The sequence below is a fragment of the Bactrocera dorsalis genome, chromosome 3, assembly GCF_023373825.1.
Source record: "Bactrocera dorsalis isolate Fly_Bdor chromosome 3, ASM2337382v1, whole genome shotgun sequence".
In the NCBI taxonomy this organism is placed as follows: domain Eukaryota; kingdom Metazoa; phylum Arthropoda; class Insecta; order Diptera; family Tephritidae; genus Bactrocera; species Bactrocera dorsalis.
The window spans coordinates 58,528,758-58,552,860 of record NC_064305.1 but is presented as its reverse complement, the minus strand read 5'-3'; the positions used below and the strand labels follow the sequence as shown (position 1 = coordinate 58,552,860).

The window sequence follows — 24,103 nt, the reverse complement described above, 5'->3', positions numbered from 1 at the left end:
TTATAGGTCCAGTCGCAAAGTTTGAGTTTATTTTTAGTTCATTCAAGCTAATGTTCTGAAAATTCGGAGGTTCTAATGCTATTCAAAGCTTAAAGCTTTTTAAATGGCCTCAGGCTTAGAATTCACGAAAACAATTAAAATACATATATTGATAATAAGGAAGTAATACGATTTTAATTCTGTCTTAATACAACCGGAATATCCAATAAGGAATTTATAAATTCTGCTCTCACCGTTAATTTTTCTGCTATAAATGAGGCTATGGGCGTAGTGTAACGACACGTAAATCAGCGACGCGAAGCTCCTACTCTCATGAAAACTTCATATCATATAATATAATTCTGGCATTTGTAGTCAAAGATCCACATTTTATAGCATTGAACGAGATAATTATTTCGATTTATGACACATATAAGTTCATGGATCGATTTATGGATTAATTTTAATTATATTGGGAATTTGCTGCGCAATGAATTGCGGTAATGCTTTCCGAACCAAAATTTTAAACGCTTTAAATTCAGAAACGTTGTTTACATAAATGATAATCTTGAACGAAATTAAATTTATTTATTTATTTATTTATAATAATTCATATAACAAAAGTAGTTTTATTATATAAATACATAAACGCAGCACTGGCTACGAGGCCTTCAGCCTTGTAATTATAACTAGGTAAAAAATTCTATTTGCTAAGGGTTAGTAAAGGTGTAAGTTGCTTAAATATATTTTAACAAATCGTTGGTTTTTAAGAATCTATAAACAATCATAACATTTTTTTCTGAAGGTTCACTTAGTAGTTTTATGAGATCAATGTTGCCAGAGTTGTGGGCTGTTGAGTGAAGCATCGGACAGAGTGTGAGTAAGTGTTTGATAGAAGCGGTGTCCTCGCAAAGGGGGCAAATGGATGGGCTTTTACCCGATAGTAAGTGGGCGTGTGTTATGATAGTGTGTCCAATCCTTAATCGAGTATATGTCTTCATTGCGCTAGTTGGAACTGTTGACGAGTAGATTATTCGATTTCTGGCTGGGTTTATGTCCGCGTAGTGATGTTTAAATGTTTTCCATTCGCTTGCGTTTTTTAGATGCCTTTTGTGCTTAATAAGGTTAGAAATGTCTTGCTTGGATGAGGCATAGTATGTTAAGGCAGGAGTCCTGGCTACATTTTTCGCAGCGAGGTCTGCAAAGTGGTTGCCTGAAATACCGGCATGGCCAGGGATCCACATTACTTGGATTTTCTGAGGGGCACCAATGACCGCGTCCCTGATAACTTCTATTATGGGATTGCGATTGGAAGGAGACGTTATTGCAGACATACACGATTTGCTGTCTGTACAGATGAGAAACTTTCCTTTAGTCTTTTTTGTGTGATTAACTGCGTGAAGGATAGCAGATCCTTCAGCGGTAAATACTGAGCTCGTTGAGGGGAGAAGCCAATTGCAAATAATTTCTCCTGTGGCAGTGACAACTGCTAACGAAGTGGAATCGATTGACTTGGAGCCATCCGTAAACAATAGCTTCCAGCCATTATTTGTATAATTAGATTCCAGTTCAGCAAAGGTTTGTTGAAAGACTACGTTTGGTGTGTTTTGCTTGGACAAAAACAAAAGCTTATTCTGTAGGATTTTGTCATTGATCAGCCAGGGAGGATGTCGTGTGGTGGATTTGCATTTTGCGTTACGTAAAACATTATTTTCTTCAGCGAAACTTAAGCATCTCGAAATAGCCGATTGTATTCTTGGAATTTTTCTTTTTTTCGTGGCATGGTTGATAGTTGCATTTAGTAATGGGTTGGTGTTCTCAGCCGTTTTCGCAAGAATTTGGAGCGAAGAATCTATAATTCTATCTTGAATAGTTGGTAAACCAGATTCAGCCATTATCGTTTTTATTGGCGAGGTTGGAAACGCCCGGAGACTTCGTCGTATTGCGCAGTGGTATGGTGCATTTAAAAGGTTGATACTGCTTTTGGAGCAATTGCCATAGATGGGGAGCCCACGAAATTAAATTAAGATTTCGGCTGTAGCGAAACTATAATGAAACGTTTTTTTTTTGGATTATATTGGGAAGTCGAAAAAGTCTTTTCGTCTTTTGTCAATAGATGTCGTTGCAGTCGTAAATCTCCAGTGCTACAAAGTTGGAGTTGTTCAAAACTGAGTGAAAATAATGGAGAAATTCGCTAGTTTTGACATTTTTGTATAAAATTGGGAAGAATGAGAAGAAAAAAGTCGATGAAATTTTGAAAAAGATTGACTAGGACCATCACATAAGCAGCCATGATATTGCTAAGGAATTTAATATTCATCCTCAAATGATTTTGAACTGTGTAAAAAAGGCTGGCTACAAAAAAAAGCTCGATGTTTGGGTACCACATGAATTGTCTATGAAAAAATTAATGGACTAAATTAACATCTGCGATTCTTCGCTGAAACGTAATGAAATCGAACCATTTCTGAAGCGAATGGTAACAGGACACGAAAAATGGATCAAATACGACTATAATGGGCGAAAAAGATCACGGTGAAACCCAACAAATGGTCGCAAAGCCTGGTTTGATGCCACAAAAGGTGGAGCGGTGAGTGTTTGGTGGAATTGGAAAGGAATCGTATACTAAGAGGTTATGTAGCCTGCTCGAACGATTGACTCTATATTTTACTGTCAACAACTGATGAGATTAAAGCAAGCAATCGAAAAAAATAACCAGAACTGATCAAGAGAAAGGGCTTCGCCTTCCATCAGGGCACCGCTAGACCACACATATCTTTGATGACTCGGAAAAAAATGGAAGAGCTTGGCTGGAAAGTTTTGATGCATCCACTATATAGCCTTGACCTTGCATCATTGGACTGCCATTTGTTTTGGTCAAAGCAGAACTCCCTTAATGGAGTAAAGAGAAAAATTACTTGTCTCAGTTTTTCGCCGAGAAACAAGAACAAGACATGTAAATCAATTTTCTTCTTTTTGAAGGGTTTTCCACACAGTTAATTTATGCTTCCAGAAGTCTATTTTAGCAGCTTAATTAAGACTTACTCTTGTTTAGATACAAAATATCTGCATTAGGAAATACTAATTAATGGAAGTTGGTAAATTCATAAAACAGGTGGCCCATGGAAACGTTCTTAGAATAGTTTGGCGAGACATCTCCCATACAGATCAATTGCACGAGCTATACATACTTTGTTGTTGCTTTTAAACCCCCAAAAAAAAGGCTCTGCATTTATTTTAATGGTATGTACAAAAAATAGTAACATTCAACTCAGTACACAACAGTACACAACCAGTTTATATATAAAGGCTTTATTAAAAGATACTGATCAACCCTTTAGAGTTAATTCTTATTGTAGACATCTAAAATTAGACTCCAAATGTTCCGTCGAAGTTTCTCGCATTAGCCCCTAAATATAGTCGACCTTCATGTATTATATCTTGTTGGAAGCGTTGCTGGACAAGTTCTGGAGTATAATCTTGATATTCTAATTGATGTCGATGCTTTGATATAGGCAGTTTTTACACTACGTAGGATGGGTCTGTTGACCGAAGACAAGTTTGACCTGGATAGTAAGTTTGAACATAGATATAATGTCACTTTTAACTATTATTTTCATGATTACCTGGTTCCAAGTAATTCGTATAGCCAATTGTTTTATATTTGTTTTCTTTTTTGCCCAAACTAATAATAGTCTCACACACTTTATACACTACTAGCTTTTTACCCGCGGCGTCGCTCGCAGTGGAGCCATTAAATAAGTATGAGAGATAAAGGGTAGGGGTATAATAATAGAAATGAGTCAATATGACAACTAAATTTTATTGCTTGGCTGAGATCAACAATTTTTAAAAAATACTACAGACAATGAAGTTTCAACACCTTAAAATATGCGTATTGAAATGCAACAACAAATGTTAAAATATATTTCACCGTAACAAAAATTAATAATTCTGAATTCTAACAATTTAAAAAAATAAATTACAAAGTATTAATCTAGGATATTTTTGTAGACAATGTTAAAAGTTTTCCCGCGGGGTGCAAATATGTGTGAATTCTGGGCATTAGATACACGTGAACAGGCTACATAAAGTTGACCATGAGAGAAGCATGGGTTTTCTAAATTTCCTGCTACCAGTAATGTTTGTCCTTGTGCCTTGTTTATAGTAACAACAAAGCTAAGCTTGGCGGGAAACTGAACCCTTTTAAATTTGAATGGAAAATCGGTGGGAATAATTGGTATGCGAAGTATTATAACAATATTTCCCTTACCGACACCGTTACCGTTAAAATAGTAGCACCAATTATGTTCTGTCCCAATTTTGTTATCCGATGCTTTGTTCCATTACATAATAGAGGAGCATCTAGATTTCGCATAAGCATTACTGGTATATTTAGTTTCAATTGAAGTTTATGTGACGGTACACCCGACAGTTCAAGTGAATTTAAAAACTCCACAGGATATGAAGTACTTAGTTCCGTATCTATAATTGTATTCATTGACAAATATTCCTTCATTCTTCCTTGAACCTCGTTTAAAATATCAGTGTTGATCCAATTTCATTTCTTGGTGCTAATATTGCTCTTGCACACAGCCACTGATCACTACACAAATTTTGTTGCAATTCCGGAAAAACATTAGTAATGAAAACCACATCACTTTCTACTAAATTACAAAGTTCTCTTGACAGTAGTATATAGCCTTCAACGTCAACAGCTAAACAACCATCACCAATTTTCAACAACATTTCTGCGTAAAGTCCTGAATCCACGTCATTTTGAAGATGCACTCTCATATTTGTTTTCAAGCGGAATTTTTCAACTGTCGACCATAAGCGTGATGATTTTATACACGCTTGAATTTCATCTGCTGGTGTCCCCCTCTGAATCACTGGGAGGGTTTGACGGAAATCATCAGTCAATAAAACTACCATGCCATTTTGGATATACCAGATTTTCGCTTCCGAGGCATTTTCTAAGAAAAGCAGAGTAAGAATTAACATCAGCGAGTAAGATCTAAAATAATAAAATAACTGCTAACCACAAAAATTTCAGATTACCGCAAAAATTTGAATAGTTTTATACTGCATGTAATGACAGAAGAAAATGACAATAAATATAGAAAAATTAATATTATTATGTTAATACAACTGTAACAAATAATTTCGACCAAATTAGTTATCACAAAAACGGTACTCACGGACGTTTATTTAGATCATTAAAAGAGAAATAATTCTTTCATACATAACTTTTGTGTACCTTGAGCCGCTTTGGCAACGCAAGAAACGGAAGCCCTCAAAGATCAATAATTTCCCGCGTTTTTTACACATTTACCACAGTTTCTTCGCTCCTATTGTTCGCAGCGTGATGCTATATAGCCTATAGCCTTCCTCGATAAATGGACTATCCAACACAAAAAGAATTATTCAATTCGAACCGGTAGTTTCGGAGATTAGCGCGTTCAAACAAACAAACACTTCAGCTTTATAACATTTTATAGTATAGATTTATGTGGGACCCAAGATTCATCTTGATTTCGCACAGGAAATCCAAGAAATTTAAGGGGTCAGTAGGGTAATCTTTTTTCAATTTTTTTTTTTGCATTTTCTGTTCCCTTATATAATTAGAATTAATATAGACCATTGGAAGGTTTCGAAAAAGTCCCAAAAATAATAATACCGCTCGACATTCGGAGTGCCCGGATTGCACACCTCAAACTTTAAACGTGTTTTTCTCAAAACACACTTTTTTAAACTGTCGGACATAATTCCGGTCGAACTACTCAACCGATTTGCTTAATTTTCTTTGCAATGTTCACAAAACGCATGGCTATCGTCCCTATATTTTTTATAATATAATGTTATGTATGAAAAAATGTATGTAAAAAAAATTGGGGAAGGAAAAAATCGTTAATTACTTTTTTATTTATCAAATTTTTTTTCTAGTAGGGACGATATCCATTCACGTACTTTTTAAGAATAAATTGGGTGTTTGTGTTTCAGATGATCCATACATGAGAAATCGCGTCCGCCAGTGAAAAAACGCATAATATTCACTCACTCATTTCTCCGATAGACGTCATCAAACAATTCCGAAAAAATTTGTTTATACACTCCACGGTAAACCTCATGATATGTGAAAATAGTTCTATTGTAGAATAAAAGTTTTATGAAAAAAAAAATGTCAAAAAACAGGCCAGATTACCCTACTGACTCCTTAAATATTTTTAGATTTCACTGAAAACCGAACGAAATGTCGGGAAACCTATAAAATATAAGCAGACAATTTTTAAGAAAATTCAAACCTTTTTCTTTAATGTAAAAAAAACTGATACAATTAAGTTCTGAATATGACATCATTCAAATCGCCTCCATGACTTTTTTTGCAGGAACGAATTCGATGAACCCAGTTTTCGAGTGCTTTTTCCACTAAATCAAGCCGTCATGAATAGCAATTGTTGAAGAGAAACGACTTCAAATAACCTCACAAGAAGTGGTTTAATGGTGTTAAATCACTAATTCTTGGAGTCGAATCTCCAAATTTTTCTCGTAATAATTCGGTTGTTGCATATGCGGTGTGGTATGTAGGTTCCTTCTTTTTGGAACTAGATATTGTCAAATCAATTTTTTTTTCCTTCGTCCAAGTTCTACGTTAAGGTTTTAACAAAACTCGTATTTTTTCGCTTTAGATGATGCAGTAAGGAGTTATCAAGCCAACACGGGCGCATCTTTTGTCCGAGAGGTCACCGAAATGGCGTCGCAAAGGCCGGCTTTAAAATTTTTTTTCCGAAAATTTTAGGACTTCTTTTTTAATATAGTATGTTTGTAACAATAGCAAATGCTAATATAATGTTTAATTTTTTATATGAGAAAAAAAAAGTTGAATATAGGCTGATTTTTACCCGAGGAAACTCATGTAAACCCCTAAGAGAGTCATACCTTTTGTATTTCAAAAACGGTGTAACCGAATGGCTTGAAATTTGTTGAGTACAGAAAGTGTCTGTAGAAAATCTCAAGCAAATACAAAAGTTATCCCGTCCATGAGAACAGAGGAATTTCTTAGGTCTTTTATTGTTCTCCCGGGGCCTCTATGTGCTCTTTATGGCTCATGGTGCATGCATCCCACATATCAATGAGGGGTCCAGCAATAGCCTACCAAGAGGCACATTTTTGCGGATAGAATATGTTGATTTTTGTTCAAAAGTTATGGATAGCGGAAGTTTAAAAGTTGAATGAGTAGTTTTTCAATCGTTTTGAAGAGCTGCAGCAATTCCTGACTAAGCAACTGCTATCGCTATCTTTCCTGATTGTCTTAGAAATGTCTTGCCAGTGCCAACTGGCGTATCCAAAAAAAAAGTTTTTGTTATTATTCATGCTATCGATTGTAATTTCGAAAGCATATTTTTGATCTGGGACTAATTTTCGCAGATTTTCATTGACAAAAGCGTTCAAATTATTTGTATTATATTGATTGTCATTGTGTTTGTAGCTCTGTTTTCTTTACGAACTAAGGAAGGCAGTCCAAATTCGCTTAGATTTTTATCATTTAGTTGCAATAGCTTATTTTCAATTTGTTTAAACCTTCGTTATGTACATATGTATGTCCTCACAGTATGGCAAGATAAAATCTTGGTTTTGCTGTTGTGGTCTATGTATAATATCTTGAAATAAATCGTCTTTGAAATTTTCCCATAATTTTAATGGTTCCGAAAGTTTTCAAAATAAAAGTATGACGACAAACAACTCCCTTTTCTGGTAAACCTCTGTCACGGCAAGCTGGCTGATAGGTTTTTTCAAGAACTCCGTCTACGTTTTCTAAATAATCGAATGAGGTTGGACCGCATACGTGATGTACTAACATCTGAAGGAAAAAACATTCTGAAGGATTTTCTGATTTTTTTTTTTTTGTTTATAAACCATTCTCATTGGACTCACTTCAACATGGTTCAGGCCATTTTTCGTTCCATGTAACAGTTTAGACAAAAATCCAATTTCTTTTTATATATTAGATGATTATGTTGTTCAACACCTCGTTATTTAGATCTCATTTAACAGTAACAGAACAGTAGACCTTCCAAGTAGAAATTCTAATCAAAACTGTGTTTAGTTGCCATCGTATAACTATTTTTTGCTTTCGGCTCTGCTTGATTCAATTTCTATGCTTTTAAGCAATTCAAATTTAATTGTTAATCCGGTCGACATATGAAAGCATTTAAGTATTTAATTTGCTAATCATTTAACTCGCGGAATTTTTTAATTGGATCTCATTAGTTACTAAACATGCGCTATTGCTGTCTACTTATAAGGAGAACTTTTTCATTAAAATTGTGAACAATTCTTATTGTTCAGAGTTTAATTTTAAACAAATAATTTTTAGGCTGAAAAATACAAATGACGCGTAAAGGGTGGGTCATTTAATATGCCGGTATGCATTTATTAACAAATTTACGTTATGGTTGAGATATTATTACCAAACACATTTGTACACCATTTCAACACGTTGTTTCGACTTTATTATATTAAAAAACTTCAAATATTTTTCCATAACTCTCGAGCATCTTTACAGGTGTAGCGCATTCTCTTGAATGAACCAGATTTGAAGGCCTGAACATCCAATCAATGCGAGAACGATAAACGAACGTTAGACGAAAAGGAATGGACTTAATTTTAATAATAAGTCATAATCAAAAGAGGCTGTGAATCAGACGGAGATAAATTATGACAAACAAGTACTCGGAAATTGTAATTAAATTAAAACGTTTTAAAAAAAAAATGTATTTTGCTAAGTTGGTAGGACAGTATTTAGTCTTTAATTTTATGCCAAATATGAGTGCGACCAGTATGTTTTAAGTCGGTATACCTCAGTAGTGCGTTGCGATTTGACAATGATAAAAATATCTATCAAAGAATTTGCCTCAAACGAATATTCCGAAATGCGTTTTTGCTCGACTGGTTCCGATAAAGCTGTTCAACTCAAAAACTAATTTAATGTCAAAGTCATAGTCAATATTGAAGTACCGAGATAAAATTTTGTGCACCCTGCATGCACTTTCAAAATAATTTTAATTGTTGCGCACTTCATAAATATCGAACAATTTTCTAGTTATAATTAACAATTAATTATAACAATTTTTACTAAAACTGGTAGTACAACAACAAGAACTGAGTAAGTTAGCTCATTATACTTGTAATATGTCTTGTAGAAGGAAAACCGTGAAATCATGCTGTCGTGCTACTTAGCATTGGCCAATTCTCAGAAATTACTGAGGCGTTCGAGTAAGCCACACGTAATTTGGATTACACGGAGCCTTAGTCAACTCAATACGATGCAGAAAGCGAATAAGTTGCGTTGTTGACCTGGTTAGGTGATAGCTTGATGCATCACTAAATGAGAGCACGCAAATCCGAGGCATCGCAAGTGATGGTTTGAGTTGCCAACTATTGACTGTCATATCTGTTAACTGCATATTATCTCTATTTTTTTAGAACGATAATCGATATTTAATTGCAAATAATTTCCCTGAATATTTATATAATTTAATTTATTAAGAAATTTTCTAATCTTAAATGAACAGCTATTTTTCTATATAAAAGCAAAACGCTATTCCGGGTATAATCAAACCGTTAGTGGCTGTTCTAGAGGAACTTTCTTAGCAAATACTCAGAACCGTCCTTGAAAAACAAATAATTTAGTGAAAATGCGTACCTTCGGCGCTTGCTTAGTACTGGTGTTGTTCGTGGCAATGCTGGTCGGCACCAGCGGTAATCCCGTCGGCGATAATGCTGTGCTCACTTTAGAGACAGCCGATCAACCGTTAACTTTGTCCGATGTCAACGACCAGCAAGGACATGAGAATGAAGGCGATCGCTTGGTCCGGGACTACGGAGGCCACCATGATGGGCATCATGAAAAGCATCATGACAAGCATCATGATGGGCATTATGAAAAGCATCATGAAGGGCATCCTGAAAAGCATCATGAAGGTCATTATGAAAAGCATCATGGTGGACATCATGGTTAAAGTGACTACAAATTAAAAAAACATACATATATTTATCTTTATTTTGAATTGTGAAAGTAAACATTTGATTTAACAAATTATTGAAATAAAACTAAAAAAATCTTGCAAGAATTTTTGTGTTCCCTTTAAAAATAATCACAAAATATTATGTAAAATGAAATTTAAAACTCTTCAGTATCAGCTAATCCAATGTTAAATTAAATTGCTATCTCAATGCATAGATCCTTTAGAAGATCAAGGATTTCATTTTGGAATATCTCAACAGTCTTAACGAATCCCTAAAGTTGATAGTACGTGCTGAGTTTTAGTGGATAATATAAAATTGAAAATATGTGGTAAAAAAACTTAAAAAGACCTAAAGATATATGAAGGTAATTTAAAACTATAAACTGATAATGCGTAAAAAGCAGAAAATTCGAAATTTTTGAATTTTAAATAATTTGTTAACAACTAACGTTCAATAAAACGTTAACATCGGCTGCACCAAAGATGTGCTTAACAGCGTAACTAGCTGAGCTGAACCTGTAGTACATCCATCTAAAACATCATTACTGGTGGCTTGTCGTGGAAGTGAATATGACTTCGAAACTGTTCGCACAAATGTTATTTCAAAAAGGAGCCGAAACCATAAAAATCAGGAATTTGAATTATACGCCCCACAGCCGTTGTCCTGCGTGAAATTATGTACTTATTTTGAAATGAAAAGAAGGTAAAATCTATCATTTCATTTTTTTTTTAATGTAACGCAGCTTTATAAACAACATTTTTTTGTTTGTGTTCCGGTGTACAGAAAAGATGGTTTTCCAGCTCGGGAGTATGCCACGTATATCTACCCGTGGTTAGGGTTTTTCACTTTCGAAAAATCGATTTTTTTATCTTATTGCTTAACATTTCAAGAATATTTCCTTCAAATTTTAAGTCGATAGAAGTAATATTCTTAGAGTTATCGTCTTATTAGTCTCCTGGCCTTTAACGCTCTTACTCTAACAGCTGAGGGCGGTCGGCATAAAAGTGCAGCTGCGGACGCATTTTTCTCAAAACTACTTTTTCAAAATCCGTGTTCACTGTCATTTCAAAACTACTTGATTGATTCGTTTCCAACTTTGAACACATTTTTAACATACAAAATACCGCCCCCAACGTTTATTAAATAATTTTTTTTTTCATTAAGGTTGTTTTCCACCCACAAAATGGCGGAATTTTTAGTGGAAAATAACAGTTTACATTTTAGATGGCCGCCAAAAATTTTTTAATGCAAAAAAAAGTTATCAGAGAACGTTGGGGGGAAGAATTGTTTATAGTCTAACTAATTTTTCTTTATTTTTTATTTTCTGATAATTTCCGGCCGAGTTATAGTGAACACCGCAAATTCTTTTTTTCTCAAGACGTTCTGGGGAAAGCACTGCTACCGGCTTATGCCTCAAAATTTCTACATGAAAAAATTACATTGTCAAAAGTGTGCTCTACAATGTACAAAAGGTCCGAATAAAATTACTAAATCCAGATTTGAGAAATAAATTCGCAAAAAAAGTCTTTTTTTTTACCTTGAAAAATAACCGCCACGTTGCTCCTTTGGTGACGTAATTACAAGCGTATTTTATCGATTACACCAAACTGCAATATTCAACATTATATAAGTTTTGAATGTGAATATAGTACGATCCGTGGGTTGTCAACTTCGATATTCACTATTCTAAATTGAATGCTGAATGTTCTGCCATTGTGAGCGACGCCGATAGAGTGGATATCTATCATTTCTAGTTTGGGTTTCCGAAAGAAAAGCACGTGGATAGTGTTTCGTGCATTTATTGTCAGACATAAAGACCGAAGTGGGATTGTAGTGTCTACAAGGTCCATGAACCATAATGGTTTTCGCCACTTCGTATAGTACTGGGACTTTCTTTGCATCAGGAATTTCAGCAGAAATAATTTCATCAATTTGATCTGGTGTAGCCACCGATATTAGGGCGACCTTTTCGCAATTGATCACTTTGTGTGAAACACACATAAAGTTTTCAATGAATAATTTTCAATAAATAATAAATAGCCGAAATAAAAAAGCAAGCGACCGAAAATGAAGGATTCAAATCATTTACAAATCAAAATATTGAAAAACAAAACCAACAAAATTGAAAAAAAATTTGTATGGAAAAAAGTTACCTTTTCGAGTTATCCAATTTTCCGACTTTTCCTCATGAATAGTGTAAGGTACTTTTATTTCAAAACCTTCCCCGATCCACAACGAACAACCTCTGAAAATTTCATCAAGATTGGTTTAGTTGTTCTCGAGTATTAGCGTCACTAACAAACAAACATTCATTCGTTTGTATGGGAAAAAGAAAAGAGCTGTTTTTAGGTGTTTTCCGGCAATTATTCGAATTTTTCTCGCCGTAAAAACCATCTTCGAACCTCAACGAACATTTAGAAAAACGAATTGGCCAAATTGGTCTAGGCGTTATTGACTTATGCACTTAGCAACACATTTTGCGATTCATTTTTATATACATACATACATACATAACGCCAAACAAACATTCGGATTATTCCCTTTGGAAAGCTGCAAATAACGCTAGGAAACCAATATTGTAGAATGCACTCCTCAGAAAGCCAAACGGATCCTGGGCCAGAAGCGACGAAAAAAAAGCGAAAGTTTTCTCAGAGAAACTAACTAAAACATTTAGTCCTTTTGCGTTCAATGGTACTCTACCGCAGCTGGAAGAATCGCAATACGTGGGAGGCAGTATCCTCATCGCCATGATTTCTACCCTTGTCGTCATCTGAAAAATAAAACAATGACAGATTTTTAATGAGTACGAATGTCGCTATGTCATGAAGCAGCAAAACTAAAAAAAAAATCATAAAATGGCGGCTACTCAAAAAAAAGATCGATTTTTTCACTAATTTTTCAATTTTGTCGATTTTTTTTTAATATTATAAATTACAAATTTTTATTTTTTGCTACTTCTAGTGATAGAGATATATTTATAGAATATTCATGCCAAATTTCAAATAAATCGACTGATTAGATCTTGAGATATTGTGGCTACCGCATCAAAAGAAGGAGTTTTAAGAAAAACGCGTTTAAAGTTTTACGTTATACGATATTCGCTCAACCGGTCTAGTTACCACGTCACTAAAATGGCTATACCTTTGAAAATAATTTGAGTTTTGAAAAATCCTTTTAGGGGGATATTTTTGAATATCAAAACTATCGAATTATGAAAACAAATTTTCGATTTTTTCAAATTTCTAGACTAGAATACCCCCTTAAATTAAGTATCTTGGTATGATGTTGGATTGCAAAGTTGAATTGGAAGGAGCATATACAAAAAAAAGTTTCAGAACTAAAACTAAAATACCTCAAAATAAACTGCTTGATCGGCAAGAAATCACCCTTAACAACATCAAATAAACTCCTAGTCTACAATCATACTTTGAAGCCTATTTGGACATATGAAATTCAACTATTATACATCGAAGAGGTTCAAAGATTCCAAAACAAAGTTCTGCGAAAAATGGTAAATGCCCCGTGGTACATACGCAATTCGGATCTGCATCGTGATCTTCATTTAAAAATGGTTCGGGAAATCATTCGCGAAACAGCATCGAAACATGCAAAAGGGTTACAAAAACATATAAACAGTGAAGCCCGACAACTAGGAGAGACTAGAAATAGCAGGCGCAGATTGAAAAGAACTACGTTTCATGATCTATTACGAATCTAAGAAAGCAACAAATATCAATATTTTTAGTTGTTACATACAGTTTATAGTTTTACTTTATACATTGAGAAAAATATTGCTTGTTAGTTTAAATTTATTACTAGTTGCAATTTCAATGAAATGTAGAACCATTATTTATTACGTTTCAAAAAAAAAACAAGAAGGTTGCACCGAAGCTAAATACCCTTCTCAGGTGCATTTCTGTTAGTAACTATGTGTTCAGTTTGTATGGAAGCTATACTTATGGTCCGTTCTAAACAATTTTTTGGAGATTATATTGTTACTTTTAGCAGCAATCCATGTCTAATTTCGTGTAGATACCACGTCAAATGCCGAAGTTTTTCAGATAAGCCCTTGATTCCGATCGTTCGGTTTGTAAGGCAGCTATATGCTATAATTAACCAATCTGAACAATTTCATCACAAATTACATTGTTACCTTAGAAAATAATCTATACCAAATTTCCATTCAAGAACTTGGTTCCGATCGTTTAGTGTATATGGCAGCTATATGTTATAGTGCTCCGATACCGGCAGTTCTGACAAATGAGCAGCTTCTTGAAGAGAAAATAACGTTTGCAAAATTTCAAAACGATATCTTAAAAACTGAAGGACTAGTTCGTATATATACAGACAGATAGACGGACAGACAGACGGACATGGCTAAATCGACTCAGCTCGACATACTGATCACTTATATTTATACTTTAAAGGGTCTCCAACGCTTCCTTCTGGCTGTTACAAACTTCGTGACAAACTTAATATACCCTGTTCAGGGTATAAAAATGTTAAGGTTACTGCAAAACTCTTTTGACGTAAAAGATGTACCTCTATCAGTATGTCCAGCTCGGTTATAGCAAAACTGTACAATGCGTCATTGTAGCCCTTTTGGGACCACAAATGTTGGTCCATCGGGTTCTTTGCGATATAAACGACGATTGCATAGCTTAGTATCTTTAGAGTGCATCGACATGCTGCAAGCGACTACCTTGACGATGTATAATAACGAAATTGTATTCAAGTAGTTTGAGCCACCAGCAAGCTATTTTAGATTTTAATTACTTACGCGCTTTTAAATGAGCAATCTGTTACGATTAAAACTTCAAATGCGCATGGTAATACCTCTAAGATACGTTCACTGCTTTTGTTAGCAGTGACAGTATAAATGTTGCTGAAATATAAGAACAATGAACCATATTACGCTCGCGGAAGTACGTACCGAAAGACCAGAATTTTGTCTAACAAGAAATCTCCAAGAGAAAAAGCGAAAGTACGTATCTAAAAAGGGAATTATGTTTCTTACACTTATCTATAGTTCCATATTAAGGCTTAACCATTTCCTTACTCAGTCTACTTGTTATAGTATCCAAACATGGTAAAGTAGAGACAACGAACTCACTTCATATATACTAATCAGATGCTTCTATTTACCAAAATAATTTTAAAACAAGTAAGGAAGGACTAAGTTCGGGTAAAACCGAACATTTTATACTCTTTTAACTTTCAGGAATCAAATCAAGGGAAATACCTTAAGATGTAAAACGTCAACCTGAGGATCAAAATCCAAGCAATTTTATATTCATATACATTCATACTATATATACATAACTCATATGCCGACAGACACAAAAGGTTTGTTAGAAAAACGGAAACCATTATATTGGTTGTCAAAAAAGTCTTGTTGTATTTTTATTGATTTTTTTTTTAATGAAATTGAAATGAATTTTTGATGACTCATGCCCAGCTCTTAACCGATGCTACGGCTGCTACTATGCCGGTCTCTTTCGACCAATTCAGCGATTTTATCGCAATTTTCGACGACAGGTCTTCCGGACCGTGGCGCATCTTCGACCACCTCTACACCAGAACGAAAACCTTGAAACCATCGTTGTGCGGTGGAAATGGAAGATGTATCGGGTCCATAAACTGCACAAATTTTATTGGCGGCTTGAGATGCATTTTTGCCTTTATCGTAGTAGTACTGTAAAATATGTCGTATTTTCTCTTTATTTTGCTCCATGTTTGCAACGCTATAACTCACGAAAGACTTAAAAGAAACGACAATCAATCAAACACGTGTTAGCGCGTGAAATGAGCTTTCCAAAAAGGTATAGCATGATCCGATGCGGCGAATAAAACTAGAACTACGCGCTTTCAGCGCCAACTAGCGCAACCTAATATGTAGTATATGGAAGTTGGGATAGTATCGATCAAATTTTATCTATTTTTCCCAATATTACATATTGTTAACATGGCACATACTGAAAGCCTAATCATATAGAGTAAAGTCAGTCGGACGTTCGAAAATCCTGATATATGTATATATAGGGGGTAAGTCAAGTTTTCGCTCAAATTTATTTATTTTTGGCACAAAGGTACACGGTTATGAATAAAACACGCCAGCTCATTTTCATTGAGATAATCTACATATTGGCGACATATCCAGCATAAAGTAATCCCGAGGTTCGAAATTTTTATATTAGATATACAGGCACTAAGGGATATATTGGTCCGATTCAACACATTTTTTACATACAGACATACCATTGTCAGAGAAGTACTATCCCCGAATTTCTAACAAAAGTCATCTATAGGTACCGGGGTCTAAATATTCGGTACCAAGGGGCGTAAACAGTTTTTGTTGGATTTAAACAATTTTGGTCATAGGTGGCATGCACTAAGGGCATAACTCGTGCAAAGTTTAATCCTGTTATATTAATTGCTTCTTAATTTGAATATTGGAAATTTAACGAATCAAATGTAATTTAAAATTGTGCTATATGGGAAGTAGGCGTGGTTCAATTTCGCTCATTTTCACAACGTGATATACAATAAAATTACATAATAAAAAAAACGTCACGTACCAAATTTTGTCGAAATTGGTCAGTTGGGTCCCGAGATAAGGGATTTCACCAAAAAGTGGGCGGTGCCACGCCCATTGTCCAATTTTCGCACCGACTCTTATAAAGCTTTCTTATACCGTTCCGGCGGCAAATTTTTACATATCTGCCGCATTTGGTTATTGATTTATCGCGCTTTTAGTAGTTTTTAATAATATCGTTATATGCGAAGTAAACGGGGTTTTTTTCTGATTTTATCCATTCTTATACTGTCGGTAGGAACTCTTATATATAATTCGTGTTGGCAGAATTTGGTTGGAGATATATACCTTAAACTTATTAGCGGGCGGGACCACTCCCACTTTTTCTAAAAATTTTCCCACAGATACCCCCTGCTAAAGCGATCCTCAGTACCAAATTACAGCTTTATATCTTAATTTAGTGTTTAGTTATGGTTTTTATATGTTTTCGGTTAATGGCGATTTGCGAGCGTGGCATGGTCCGATTAGGTTGCGTATCTAATTTATTGACTTTGTTTATGTATCACACATGTACCTTTGTTTGTGCGAATTTGTTCGCTTTTTTCCCAAATCGTCGCCATTCGCAGGAAGTTTTGATTTTCTTTATCCAGTTCATCGAAAACTCCAAAAAGGTGGCGAAGGTGCTGCTCCAAGTGAAACGACGTGCCTACTATATATTAACGACGATCAGGATCCGTGTCAATTGCAAGAAGAACTTGCTTCTATATTGGGCGTAACCCCCAACCCAATTGTCTTGATTAATTTGTGATATCACAAGATGAACAGTTTTACCGTAAGGGTATTCGAGCTTTGCCCGAATGACGGAAAAAATTTGTCAGTAGCGATGACTTTACTTTTAATACACACGTGTTTCAAAGCGGTCAAGAATCCTCCAATCGTTGGTATTTCCAAAATATATTAATTATTAATGTCTATATTTTTCATTACTCATTATAGATAAACCTTTATTATTTACTTTTACGAACAATAAATCAGCCAAGTAAAAAGTCTATGTAAAACGATCTGTGTTCAATTGCTATCGTATAATTATTTGTTGGTTTTTGCTCTGCTTGATTAAAATTCAATTTCTATGCGTTTAAGCACCTCAAAATTAATTGTTAATCCGATCGACATATGAAATCATCTGAGCATTTAATTGCAAAGCAGAAATCTGCTAATCGTTTAACTCGCTGAATTTTTTAATTAGATTTTATAAGGTACTAAGCATGCCATATTGCTATCTAGTTGTAGGTAGAATAAGATTTTTAAATATGTAAACAATTTTTATTACTCAGACTTTAATTGAAAAAAATGTATATATTTTTAAACTGAAAGATGAAATTGAAATAAAGCAGAGATAACATTTTGTATGCGCGGCGTTGTTACTCTGAGTTTACACGACTTTTCACATTTATATATGTACGCAATTTATTACGTTAGTATGAAATTATTGAAAAATTCGTGTTATATGTGAGATATTTTTATTGAATTAAAATAAAATCTGGGGCGTGGCCGTTTTTATTAGGAATAGCCAAATAGGTAGTACTTTTTTTCCATAACATTCGATCTATTGAATGATGTTCGGTAGATCTCTAGTGACGTCAATAATAATTTACAATACTTAGAACATTTTTTGTTTAGTTCGTGTTAATATTTATATGAGTTATTAGGAATAAAAAAAAAAATATTTCAGTAGTGAGTACAGCCTCCTTTTTTAGTAATAACTTCATATATCCAGTCCTTCATGGAATGATACAGAGAATTGATGTCAGTCAAAGAAATCTCACTCCAAGCATATTTTATAGGCAGGTAAAGTTACCGTATCCTTTCTTTTTTGTGTTTTTTTCAGTGTTAACCAGCCCCAAATATTATTTTTATTAGGCTAAGATATAGAGAATATGACATTAACGTTTTGACTCGTGACAAACGACTTTACTACTCGAGCGTTATGAATAGGAGCATTGTCTTGTTGAAACATTCAAGGAATTGGTTCAAAGAGATCACTTAATTTTGAAATTACGGACTGCAATAATGTTTTGAAGCAATCGCCATTCATCTGCTGATCGATAAAAATCAAGTCAATAGAGCCACAAGCCCTTCTCGGCTGTGGTTGCTCATCTTTCTACAAATCGTGATAATAGTATTCAAAGCCAACTAAATTAGAACGTTTTTCATCAATAAAGACAACTGTACGCCAATCATTAAGTCGAGTGTCAGTATATGTATGTATGGATACTTATTCACGCTCAGAATTGTGGCTTTTCTCATTTTTACTTTAAATATTAACTCCAAAACAATTTATTTGTAATTTTTTTTTGCTTAAAGCAAAGAAATTGTTCGAACAAAATTGGAACTTTGAAAAGAAAAGCATATTGGACGATACGAACAAGCATGATTATAAAATTGAAAAGGATGTTGGTGCGTCTAAACTAAGGCCAGCATTGTATGTATGTACTCGTATATACAGAGCATCGAATCCACTTCTCCATATTAAGAGTATCGAATATTTTTCAGTTATCATTTTACGTACTACTGACAATTACTACTAAACTTAGGAATAGTACAACAACAATTGACTGAGTTAATACTTTTTAATTTGTCACCCTGAACGTAGCTTAAAGGAAAACTCCACAAACATGTTGTCGTGCTCGCATTGACCAATTCTCAGAAATTATTGAGGCGTTCAAGTAACACGCTTGCCATTTGAACTGCATAGAGCTTAATTGAGTTATAACTGATCGATTTCATTCATTAACATACGTCACTTCAATGATATGCATGAGTTGTGTTGTTGACCTGGTCAGGTGATAGCGGTGATGCGTCACTTAATAAGAGCGCGAAAAATCCAAGTCGCCTCAAATGAGAAGATGACACCGCTCAGCTGAGGTACTGGCAGTAAACAACAGCCGCCCCCAAATCAAGTAGTTGTGTTCGCGGTTTGAGTTGTTTTTATTGCTATTGCATGACACGACAATCTATAAATTGCTAGGCGCATCTGATTACTTTTGCCTGTTCAATTTCAATTTCTATACTTGTATACATATTTTCTCTATTTTTACAATAGGCACGTTCGAGACTTCATATCGAGTAATGTACATTTCGCCCATTATTTATATCATTTAGTTTATTAAAATGATTTATAATCGTATATGCAAGGCTATTTTACGAGGTGTTGACAAAAATTAATTGCAATTTCAGCATATAAAGAGTGATTTTTTAAGAGCTTGATAACTTTTTTTAAAAAAAAAACGCATAAAATTTGCAAAATCTCATCGGTTCTTTATTTGAAACGTTAGATTGGTTCATGACATTTACTTTTTGAAGATAATTTCAATTAAATGTTGACCGCGGCTGCGTCTTAGGTGGTCCATTCGGAAAGTCCAATTTTGGGCAACTTTTTCGAGCATTTCGGCCGGAATAGCCCGAATTTCTTCGGAAATGTTGTCTTCCAAAGCTGGAATAGTTGCTGGCTTATTTCTGTAGACTTTAGACTTGACCCACAAAAAATAGTCTAAAGGCGTTAAATCGCATGATCTTGGTGGCCAACTTACGGGTCCATTTCTTGAGATGAATTGTTGTCCGAAGTTTTCCCTCAAAATGGCCATAGAATCGCGAGCTGTGTGGCATGTAGCGCCATCTTGTTGAAACCACATGTCAACCAAGTTCAGTTCTTCCATTTTTGGCAACAAAAAGTTTGTTAGCATCGAACGATAGCGATCGCCATTCACCGTAACGTTGCCTCCAACAGCATCTTTGAAAAAATACGGTCCAATGATTCCACCAGCGTACAAACCACACCAAACAGTGCATTTTTCGGGATGCATGGGCAGTTCTTGAACGGCTTCTGGTTGCTCTTCACCCCAAATGCGGCAATTTTGCTTATTTACGTAGCCATTCAACCAGAAATGAGCCTCATCGCTGAACAAAATTAAAGCGCGAAACACATTTCGAACCGAACACTGATTTTGGTAATAAAATTCAATGATTTGCAAGCGTTGCTCGTTAGTAAGTCTATTCATGATGAAATGTCAAAGCATACCGAGCATCTTTCTCTTTGACACCATGTCTGAAATCCCACGTGATCTGTCAAATACTAATGCATGAAAATCCTAACCTCAAAAAAATCACCCGTTAAAAGCAAAGTGCTATTCCGAGTATAATCAAAACGTTTGCGACTCTTCTAGAGAACTTTCTTAGCAAATACTCAGAACCGTTCTTAACACAAAATAATTCAGTGAAAATGCGTGCCGTCAGCGTTTGTTTAATAGTGGTGGTGTTCGTGGCGATGCTGGTTGGCACTACCGGTAATCCCGTCGGCGATAATGCTGTGCTCACTCTTGAGGCAGCCGATCAACCGTTAACTTTGTTCGATGTCGACGCGCAGCAAGGACATGAAAACGAAGGCGATCGCTTGGCGCGGGGCTACGGTGGCTACCGTGGTGGCTATGGTGGTGGCTATGGTGGTTATCGTGGCGGTTATGGTGGATATCGTGGCGGATATGGTGGATACCGCGGTGGATATGGCGGTCGTCGTGGTGGTTATTATGGTTAAATGACGAAAAATATGTTAAAAGAAATTGATCTGTGAAATTAAAAATGTGATTTGCCAAACCACAAAAAAAAATAACTTTACCAAAATTTTGTCAATAATTTGTTGTATTTTTTAATAAAAAATTATTACGGGATATTGCATGAATTAAAATTTATTCCATTTCAGTATCAGCTTATCTAATATTAAACTGTTGTTTCAGCGTATATATCTTTTAGAAGACCAAAGACGCCATTTCAAATTTTCATTGAAAGTTTTAGTACAGAAACTTCGAAATTGGTAGTACGGAAGCTTCAATAATTTCTAAATTTTATTAATCGATTAAAATAAAGCAAAGAGTGGAAAGCCAAACAATTTAAGACTAGAAACTAAAATACACTTCACATGGACAAATAATTTCATAGAATAAATGAATTCCGACTTTTCATTTTGTATGGCAAATATATAGTATACTTAAAGTTATCCGATCTGAACAATTTTTTCGGCGTGTATAAAAGTGTGAAAGTTGTGTAAAGATATCTCTTCAAATAAAAAATGCTCATAAAAAAGCGATATTGTGATTGTTTGGTTTGTATTTCAGCTACTCGCATACATTACAGTATAAAGGTGGTTCCGACAAGTAAGAGGCTTCTTGGGTAGGAAAGATTTTGTGCAAATATTTTTTACACAATATATTTTTCATGAATTCTAGGTCTTCTTATGAAATTTCTTGATAATAAATACTTTTCTATAGAAAATTACAAAACTTTATCAAGCAAATTCTTTTAAATTTAATTGTCTTTATTCGAAGCTCAATATATCAGCAACGAAATAGATTTTAATGCGGCTGTCAATACATTGAAGATCTGATTTGACCCGGACGAATTGATAAATATTTTTTTTTTTTACTGGAGGATATATATATATATAGTTAATAATAAATCACATTAAACTTTTTCTGGAACTTCTGCTTTGGCTATCTAATATAAATTTATATTAGAAATTTTTTTAAGAAGTTTTTCTGAATTTTAATTTTTGGTGCATTTTTTTGTTGTCTACGCCATTTCCTACAGACAAGTTGTGGGGGAATAGAACATTAGTTGCTAACACAAGTGCAACTAATGTTCTATGAATTAATACTGTAATCAGATTGCCAGACACTCACATGAAGATTGGCATATAAGTATTTACAAGTACATATATGCTTTTTCAAATATAGTTCAGTATTCAGGGCAAATTTAAATTAATTAAGAACTTGCATCTTCTTATGTTGAGAAAAATTTACAAATATAGGGTGATTTTTTAAGAGCTTGATAACTTTTTTTTAAAAAAAAACGCATAAAATTTGCAAAATCTCATCGGTTCTTTATTTGAAACGTTAGATTGGTTCATGACATTTACTTTTTGAAGATAATTTCATTTAAATGTTGACCGCGGCTGCGTCTTAGGTGGTCCATTCGGAAAGTCCAATTTTGGGCAACTTTTTCGAGCATTTCGGCCGGAATAGCCCGAATTTCTTCGGAAATGTTGTCTTCCAAAGCTGGAATAGTTGCTGGCTTATTTCTGTAGACTTTAGACTTGACGTAGCCCCACAAAAAATAGTCTAAAGGCGTTAAATCGCATGATCTTGGTGGCCAACTTACGGGTCCATTTCTTGAGATGAATTGTTGTCCGAAGTTTTCCCTCAAAATGGCCATAGAATCGCGAGCTGTGTGGCATGTAGCGCCATCTTGTTGAAACCACATGTCAACCAAGTTCAGTTCTTCCATTTTTGGCAACAAAAAGTTTGTTAGCATCGAACGATAGCGATCGCCATTCACCGTAACGTTGCGTCCAACAGCATCTTTGAAAAAATACGGTCCAATGATTCCACCAGCGTACAAACCACACCAAACAGTGCATTTTTCGGGATGCATGGGCAGTTCGTGAACGGCTTCTGGTTGCTCTTCACCCCAAATGCGGCAATTTTGCTTATTTACGTAGCCATTCAACCAGAAATGAGCCTCATCGCTGAACAAAATTTGTCGATAAAAAATTTTCGAACCGAACACTGATTTTGGTAATAAAATTCAATGATTTGCAAGCGTTGCTCGTTAGTAAGTCTATTCATGATGAAATGTCAAAGCATACTGAGCATCTTTCTCTTTGACACCATGTCTGAAATCCCACGTGATCTGTCAAATACTAATGCATGAAAATCCTAACCTCAAAAAAATCACCCGTTACATATAGAAGTTTCAAGTTGTAGGCTATTTTAAATTAATTACAGGGTCCATAGTCTGATTCTATTCATTAGCAATTTTAATTTTAACGCTTTTTTGCACTGCCTAAAAGTATGCCAAGAAAACCTAAATAGCGCACATATTTTACTTTCGCTCAATATCTGCACACGCTGGTTGCAAACATGAAATAACATGGAATAAACTTGCTAAAATTTTATCATTGCTCTACAATTCATTGCGCATTCTGAAGTCAGAGCAAGTTTGTGTCTTAAGTTTTCAGTTTATGACTTGATATAAAAGCCAAGCTGCAAACGGCGTCGAATCGATCTTCGTGTACACCCTCAGCTACGGGTGCCTTATTTGCGAATATTACGCTGAGCGAAGCGCGAGAAACACCTTCTTTATAGAACGTAAATTTTCGTATCGCAAGAAATCGGCGGCCCCCATGTAAAAGAAAGTGCCGTAATTTCTTTATTAACGACCGACCGCATGAAGGAAGGCCAAAAAACGAAAACGGTGAATCGGAGACAATGCACGCTAGTTAATATCGTTTACACGATATGAGTTCAAGAATTTAAACAATTTTATTTATACGCCGAAATGCGTGCCTTTATTGATATTCTTAAGAACTGAATTTTAATATAAGATCTTACAGCTATTTATACTAATGAAATGCGGCTGCTGTTATCTGCATGCGACTTCTTTGTTGTAATTCGATATCTGCTATCTTGTTATTACTTGAGATGCGGAGTTGGTTATCGCAGTGGATTA

The 24,103-nt window shown here is 34.8% G+C and overlaps 3 protein-coding genes across 4 annotated transcripts in view; all 3 read left to right on the top strand.

Moving 5' to 3' along the window:
* LOC125777301 (uncharacterized) overlaps positions 1-24,103 on the top strand; it is a 58,269-nt gene that overhangs the window by 11,423 nt on the left and 22,743 nt on the right. The window contains exon 2 of one of the 2 annotated variants that reach the window (XM_049451743.1): positions 21,647-21,683. The exons of the other annotated variant lie outside the window; for it this stretch is intronic. The gene's annotated coding sequence lies outside the window, so the exon portion shown is untranslated. Of the gene's footprint in view, positions 1-21,646; positions 21,684-24,103 lie in introns of those variants that run through there. 2 annotated transcript variants of the gene reach the window in all.
* On the top strand, positions 9,587-10,113 carry LOC125777297 (histidine-rich glycoprotein-like). Its single transcript, XM_049451737.1, has one exon. The coding sequence runs from the start codon at positions 9,678-9,680 to the stop codon at positions 9,999-10,001; it is 324 nt and encodes a 107-aa protein (XP_049307694.1). The 5' UTR covers positions 9,587-9,677; the 3' UTR covers positions 10,002-10,113.
* LOC125777299 (uncharacterized) lies at positions 20,737-21,683 on the top strand. Its single transcript, XM_049451740.1, has one exon. It carries the CDS (start codon positions 20,823-20,825, stop codon positions 21,132-21,134), a length of 312 nt encoding a protein of 103 aa, XP_049307697.1. The 5' UTR covers positions 20,737-20,822; the 3' UTR covers positions 21,135-21,683.